Source organism: Solanum verrucosum, unplaced genomic scaffold, assembly GCF_900185275.1.
Source record: "Solanum verrucosum unplaced genomic scaffold, falcon-dt-bn FXZP01000074.1, whole genome shotgun sequence".
Taxonomy (NCBI): Eukaryota; Viridiplantae; Streptophyta; class Magnoliopsida; order Solanales; family Solanaceae; genus Solanum; species Solanum verrucosum.
The window spans coordinates 2,373,577-2,381,674 of NW_026020200.1; the positions used below are offsets into that span (position 1 = coordinate 2,373,577).

The 8,098-nt window shown below is 30.9% G+C and overlaps 1 protein-coding gene across 1 annotated transcript; it reads right to left on the reverse strand.

Annotated features, from left to right (window-relative positions):
* Positions 1–1,112: 1,112 nt before the first annotated feature.
* LOC125830009 (very-long-chain aldehyde decarbonylase CER1-like) lies at positions 1,113–7,565 on the reverse strand. Its single transcript, XM_049509232.1, has 10 exons — positions 7,371–7,565; positions 6,877–7,103; positions 5,689–5,921; positions 3,910–4,129; positions 3,211–3,586; positions 3,024–3,131; positions 2,485–2,685; positions 2,308–2,406; positions 1,889–2,062; positions 1,113–1,479 (listed from the first exon to the last, which is right to left on the reverse strand). The coding sequence occupies exons 1-10, from the start codon at positions 7,428–7,430 to the stop codon at positions 1,297–1,299; spliced, it is 1,881 nt and encodes a 626-aa protein (XP_049365189.1). The 5' UTR covers positions 7,431–7,565; the 3' UTR covers positions 1,113–1,296.
* Positions 7,566–8,098: the final 533 nt, after the last annotated feature.

Sequence of the window (8,098 nt, forward strand, 5' to 3'; positions counted from 1 at the left end):
TGGAATTTGAGGACCATCTTGGACGATATCCCCGAACTCACTACCCTCATCCATGAGGAAGTCATGCATACGAGTTTTCTACCAACCACAAAACTAAACATAAAAATCGAGGTGTCCTAATTGACGATTGTCCCTCTTCCAAATTTAGTGGAGTAGCCATTTCAAACCTAGGTTCTCTCTCGGTGTTAGCAGTATAGAGAGGCAGGCTCTGATACCAATTGATAAAAAAATATGTGTCCACAACTAGTCAATGAACTAGGTCCCTTGACACAATAATAGTGCGGAACATAACAACTCAAAGTAAACAACACAATAGTTTACGTGAGAACTCCCTTGCTCTAGCTACCACTCAGAAAACTCAAGAAATGCTCTAAATGATCTAAAACCTTTATAACTTAGGAATAGATCTTACAAGAATAAGCACAAAAATATAATCCTAAATTATAGCTAAAAACACATATAACTCTATCAGGTCCCTTGTTGTTCTTCAAGAAATATTTCTTGAGAGAATGGCTTTTGCTGTGTGATTTTCAAGAATGCAAAAAACTAGGTTGTATCATTGGAGAAGAAACTCTTATAAGAGTGACACAACCTTGGATTAATACCATTGCCTGAGAGTACTACTACTCTGCAGACAAACACACACCAACCACTCCAGTGACAATGTTGCAGCTTTTTATAGCTGTCCTTTTGTTATAACCAACTCTCAATCTCTCATGTTGATTCTCATTGGATTAAGTCTCCTATTAGATCTCATAGTTTGTTAAATCATTAAAACTGCAAAGTAACTTAGAATAACAGGAATGTCAAATTTGTTTTTTACTACATAACACTATTGCTCCATTGTTTTATTTTTGCGTATCCTTGCTGTCATTAAATTTTCTCATGTTCAGTTCATGTCATTAATGAAGCTTCATAACATAAAGTGCTTTCACGTGCCAAAATTCTTCAAGAAAAATAATTTAAATTTACCCCTCTACTCTTTACTAGATACTAAAATTACCTGCAATTTCAAACTTCATTAGAAGTCAATGGAAAAAAATTACTTTTTCTATCTAGTACTTGGATAATATTACGCCAAAACTTAAATGAAAAAGCTAATTATATCTCTCTTATATAATAGAAGTAATATAGTTCAACATCCAGAGAACAACATAGGAAATTCTTAAAGAAACAAAGAAAGGTGTAACATATTAGGAGCAATATATAAGATTTGATATATCAAGTTGGTACATTAGTAAACTTTTTCTTTCTCATAAGCCAGCACACCAATGCTAGATGACAAAAGTGTTTAACTTAAACCTTTGATTCAGAAGCAGAAGCCACAGATATTGGCTGAAAACCATGATCAAGACTTGCTTTCCACACTTTCTCGATGTCAAACATCATGTTCCCACACTCGTGTTCATGCCAATCTTCAAGTGCGTGTAGAATTCCAGCTATACGCCAAGCGCTCATCACTCTTCTTGGCAGCCAATTCTATTGTTATAAAGAAAAAAACTTGAGATTTCTTACATGATAAAAAGGATCAAATTAATATAAACTTCGAAAAATAAATAAAGGGGTCATTTGGTAACTGGTTAGAGTTATGAAAGTATGAATTAGTTATATGGGAATCTCTAAGTTTTTTTTTTTTTTTTGAAGAGATTAGTTATGCAAAGTTAGCTTATTCATGCATTACTTATTACCTTCTATCTTGCATAAAATAATACATAGATTCTGGATTTCTAAATAGCAAATCAAGCACTATATAACTTTATACATGAATAATTTACCTCTTAACCAGCTACCAAACGTTATATTATTTATGCAGGATTTAATACATGCATAACTCATTTTCAAACCAAATATCAAACGATCCCTAAGGAAATTGTAGTATAATTCTAACCTCGCAAGAATCCACATTTTCAAAGTGTTTTGGAGTAATCATTGCCGGTGTGTGAAAGTAGAAGCAATCCTTGCGAGTTTTTCTTGGTGGGAATTGTGAAAATGGAATGAAAAGTGTTCCTTTTGGTGCTTTCAATTGTTCATCTTCATTCAATCCATCCCCTACTAGCCATATCTGCAATAAACAATTCTTTAAAATAAAAACATATTCTTTTTTCCTTTTTAAGTAAATACTTTTATTTATTATTTGATGTGAAAGCAATGAGGGACTTGCTCCGTAGAAACCCCTAGAGACTTTAGTCCCGAATATTCTCTATGGGCAAAAGCGCTTAGGTGCGCTTAAAGTCCTATTGCATATATCTTATCTTAAGACGAGGTAGTAAGATAAACATTCTTTTCCATTGATTTTATCATTTGTACCTTTGAATTATATGTTTTTGAGGGAAGTAAATTAATTGCAGCTTCAGGAGTAAGATTTGATTTGAGCTTTTTGTACTCTTCTTCTCTCAATGCCATGACCTATCACAATCACAATAAATTAAATGAGAAAAAGGGACACAAATGTGAGGAAATTCAATGTATAGATAATGTGATCACCTTTACTCCTCCTTGGCATAAAGCAAGGGCAATGGAATTAGCAACTTTTGACAAATGGCCTCCAAGGACCACTTGGGTAGTTCCTTTGGGAATTGAATTTAGGACCACAGCAACAGCTAGGCTACTTCCATCCACTAACTTTACTTTTATTTGAGGGTGCCTTCTTATGTAAACTTCCCCATTGTTATTCAGTTTCTCATCCTACAATTAAAAGTTACATGTATATATAGATGCATGAAATTATTTTTTGTTCAAAGTACAAAATAAGCATTATTGCGTGTGGCCATAAAAAAAATCACTTTTTCAAAGTTAAACTTCTGAAAATATGTTTGATCCTAAAATTTCGAAACTCAACACGAAGTTGAATTCCAGAATCTTCAATAACAAAAATGTGTTTTCACTCCAAATTACTCACAACTCCAACTTGTATTTAGGGACAAATAAACTCCAATTTTCAAATTTAATTTTCTACTACTAAAAATAAAAACGGTTCTACATAGACAATTGCCCGCTAAATAAATTAAAAAAATGTTACTTGCCTGATTTAAGAGTCCAAGGCTCAAAACTTTTATGCCTTTTTGATCTGCTTCCATGATAGCTTCTTCAATTAAGTTATTAATAGTCTCTCTTTGCCATTGCATAAAGTACTGAAAATGAAATAAAGATGTAGAGTAATAAAATATTGAACGTAGTAAACATATGTCAATAAATAGTAGTAGTAGTTACCTGTACACGATATTTTGGAATGGCCCAAGTTTGCAAATTGAGATTCTTGAACACATTTCTCTCAACAGTAAATGTGTGACCATAAATCCAAGTAACTATCATAGACCACAATGTGATAGGCCACATTAACCAGAAATACCACTTAGAGGTGTAGGGTTCCGAGGCGAAAGAAGCAAATCCTAGCCTGAGATGGTAAATGGATTCTGGTGTTGTTAGATGTGTTAAATGTACAACATCTGGTGATTTCCCTTGCCTTTCAAGTGATTTTTCATATAATGTGTCTGATGATTTGTCCAATGTACCATAGATGTAATCATATATTGGCATGAATAGTGAGTAATTTGTCCTAAATTGAGTATGATGTAGTGAATGGTACCTGTTACATCAAAATATATAACTAAAGTTAGCAGAATTCATTGTGTAGAATTAAATTTTTATACTACGTTTTCCCATCACGAATAATTAGTGGAAAATTTGTGTTATAGAACATTATTTTTCCACAGAACTATCTCACTGGAAAAATGCATGGTGGAAAACAGATTTGCACTCAAATAGTGAAAAACTTCCTTAGTTTTTTCCATATGAAACATTATTACTAGCTACTATTCTATCTGTTTTCACCTTTCACAATCAAAATACATTTTTCAATAGTGCTCAGAACTTGTATGACACATAAAGGTAGAGAAATAAGAGACTTACGATGGTGTATACATCAAATATTTGAGAGGAGGGAAAGTAGAGAACATCCACTTGGGAATGATCTCAAAGTTGCAATGGCCCATATTGTTCATTAAATCAATATAAGTGATATATCCACCAAATGAAACTATTGAAGCAGTCTTTGTTAGCACAGTTGTGAGTAGTGGTATGGAAAATAGCAAGAAGTATGCTATGTGCTCTGCAAATGGATGAATCACAGCTGAAAAAAGAAAATAAAAACATAAATTTAATTTTTAACGCAAATAATTAATACTACTACATTTTAATTGCAATTGTACTGTTGTCCATATATGTTATAAAAATCATAAGCTATTAGTCCATGTATTATAAATGTTAACAACTTAATTTCACTTTGACTTGTTTCGGATTTACAGTTACGCAACTATACTTTGAGGTGGCCCAATTATCGCCTCAACTTTTTCGAAAGAGAATAAATACCCCCCTTAAAAGGCCCGTTCAACCGTTATTTAACAATTTCCAGTTTTCTAACTAACTCACTACAATAAAAATAGTTTCATTAACATATTAGAATTTTTATCTTCATTAGTTAATTGTCATTAGAATAAATATCGATACACTTTAGCTGTATTTACAAAGATTGTTAAAATGTAATTGTCACTAGTAATTTTTTCTAAGAAAGTATATATTTAATAGCAATTACGCTATTACCGTTTATTAATTATAGTTAAAAATCAATAGTGACTATGTATCGACCAATTTAAATAGTTACAAAGAGCCAAATATTTATATGTAATGAAATATTCCAATTATAAAATATTTGCAGATAATTTATTTTTGTGATAAAATGCAAGTAAACATTTTTGAGATATAAACTTTAGCCTAATTTTTTCTGTGGCTCTCAGGTTGTTGTTTATTGTCCAAAATGAAGGGCCCTTCATAACGTGCATGCCACCAAAAATAGGACACAATTTTAATGCGATAATGCTTAAAATTAATTAACGAAAACAAATCCCACTGCAAAGGAGCTGCCAAATAAATATATATAACAATTAATTTGGACGTCCTTTTCCTAGTTGATTTACAGTTGAAAAACTTCTAAGAGGAAGGCCCAATCTTTCATCAATTTTCTCCAGCTAGTCATGTTTCTTTTGTGGACCAACAAAAAATTTTATCCTAATATGATGGGGGTTCATATATATCGTGACACGAGTAAATATTTTTATTAACGAGTTTAAAATATAAAAAAAAATTAATATCTATTATTTATATATAAAAAAGTTAATTTTAATTTTTTTTGAATGAACTCTTAATTCTACCGGTTCATATGATGTTATGCCAGCTTGAAAAATTGAATAGTGAAAGAGGACATGCTAGCTAGTGTACAAGTCTTGATGAAGTCACATATTTGTCTTGTCAGTATCTGTCCTACTAGCTAGTCATATTTATTAAGCCATCTGTTTTAAATTATGCGACTCTTTATTAGATAGAAAATTTAAGAAATTAAAGTAGACGTAACCAAATTCTCTACGAAATCTAACAACTGTTTTTTCTCAAGAATATTGTTGAGAGTCCAGGTGTGACGTGTCTTTTTATTGTAAGAAAAAAGTGGTGATGAGGGTCCCCTAACAAGTCATATCGTTAAATTGGGGATGTTAAAGATTAAATAATGTTGATTCTGGAAAATACTAAAAAGAAAGCGTTACATATTATTTGATAGGTAGGTACTAGTTACTAGGTAGGAATAATAAATTAAAATGTGAATATAATAAAGATAAAAGTAAATGAAAGATAACTTACAAGTAATGGGTTCAGTTACAATGGATGAATGGTGATGTGAATGGTAACGAGAGTAAAGAAAGTGGTGGTGTAAAGCTCTGTGAAGCCAATAATAGAGAAATTCGACAGGACCAATATGAAGCAATGTTGTCAAAATGATACCATCACTCCTCCATATAGGAAGGTAATGAGACTGCTCCAACTTCATGTATCCATAATAGAACAATAGTCCATTAAGTAGGATTTGATCATCCCTGCAAATATTAATCAACTTTATTTAAGAGCGTAAAATTCAATATGCGCGCCAAGGCCCGGCCTGCTTATTCAATAATCGCTTTCTACGACACCTATTTTCTTAGATGTATCCCCACAAGGGCAGGTCCGCATATTATGCATTCTCTCATTTAAAATTATCCCCAACTTCCTCACTCAATAATTAATGATCTTAAAATGATCTACTTCCTCTCTCTCAATTAATCATCATGTAATGTAATTAAAAATTAGAGAGTTAATTACTTTTTTTTAATATATATATTTAAAATATTTTCAAGCTTGTAGTTAGTTGATAATATTTTTATCTACTTTTTGAAGGTTATAAGTTCCATTTTAATTACGTTCAAAATTTAGAATGAAATTTGAATTTTAACTGTTCCAAAAGAGAAAGTACAAAATATTAAAATTTGTACTACATTGCCGTCTAATAAAAAGGTGTTTTTCTGTGGTGGTATTAAAATATACTATAATAAAATGATTACGGGAAACAAAATGCAGGAGTACTTCATATCGTTTTATTATAAATTAAGAATTGCTCCAAATTTAGCTGTTGTTGCCAATTTTTTTTTAAAAAAAAATCAGTTTCTACCGGTATTTGATAAAGTACTACTCCCTCTATCTCAATTTATGTGGACACATTTCGCTTTTCGAGAGTCAAACAGTTTAAATTTGACCGGGAATTTGCTCATAAAATTCAATTTTTTAAAAATGAAATTTATATATTTGTAAACTACATAAAAAATACTATAAGTCTCAATAATTGTTAATTCAAAATATTTAAAAGATATAGGAAAAATTTACGATCAAAGATAGACTTGTTTGAATCTCGAAATTCGAAATGTGTCACATAAATGGGACATATATGTTTTGTGTAAAGTTTGAGGAGATAGTTTAATTTGAGTGTGAAAACAAAACAATTTTGATGAATATACGTACCAATTTCTTTCTCTGTCAACTTGGTCAAATTCAATGGTCTTATCAAGAATTCGATTATCACCCTTTGCAGTTCTGTATCTGGACAAGGATATCCATATTTGGTTGTGAAGCATTCGGAATAGGAGAAATGGAAATATAATTAAGTATCCAATATCTATCTTGCTTCCATCTTCTGTGTTCAACAATGACTGAATGCTACGTCCCACAAATGGTGCCAAAACAACGTACTACATACATACAAACAAAATCAATCAATTCAATATCATGTGCTGGCATGCCCATGCATGGTCCAATTATTTATGAGACGTACTACTATAACGTGCATCACAGAAAAAAATAGCGGTAACGTGGCACTCATCAAAAGAACACTTTTTCAACAACAGGATTAAAGAGGGGAAAGACAAGAAGATACATGTTTAAATTATAAGTGATTGACTATGAAAAGGAGAAATATAAAGAAATGGCTTCAAGATGAAAAGAGAAAGGATGAGTACCTTGAAATTCCCAAGCCATGTCCATGGCCATTCGGTCAGAATCCCTGGTTTTGAAGCCATGTTAATTGTGTTTTTGTTAAACCAACAACTCTATGCCTTTCGCTATGAGAATATAGGACTGCATTATATACAACTCTTCTAGAGGCTGAGTAAATATTGTCATTAATGCGCTCTCAACGCTCCCTATTACTTCCTCACCCTCTAATTATTTGTTCAATTTTCTTTTTAGTTATCCCTAATTACTTGTTATTTTGACAAATCAAGAAAAAACAAATTATTTTTACTTATTATACCATTAATTAATTACTTTAAAAAATGTGGAACTTCTTTAATATTTTGAGTTTTTTAATTCATCCACTTCATAATTAATAGGAGCAAAATAATAAGCCCACTATCAATCATTATTTACTTAATAGGTGTGTCAATTCAAATGTGGATAAGTAATTAGAGAGAGAGGAAATAGTTACTTCATCAGTGTTCACTTTTACTTATCCACTATATTTCAAAAATATTTACTTTTATTTATCATTTTTAACATATATATCAAAAGAAAAGTATTTTTTTTCCTTCCATACTTACCTTTAATTTTTTAATATTTGGAATCTTTTTCTTTATTCAATTCAAAAAATTAATGAGTAATTGAAATTATATGGAAAAATAACTATAATAATTATAATTAATTTTCATTTAATATTATTTAATAGTAAATTGTCTATTATTGCATAAGT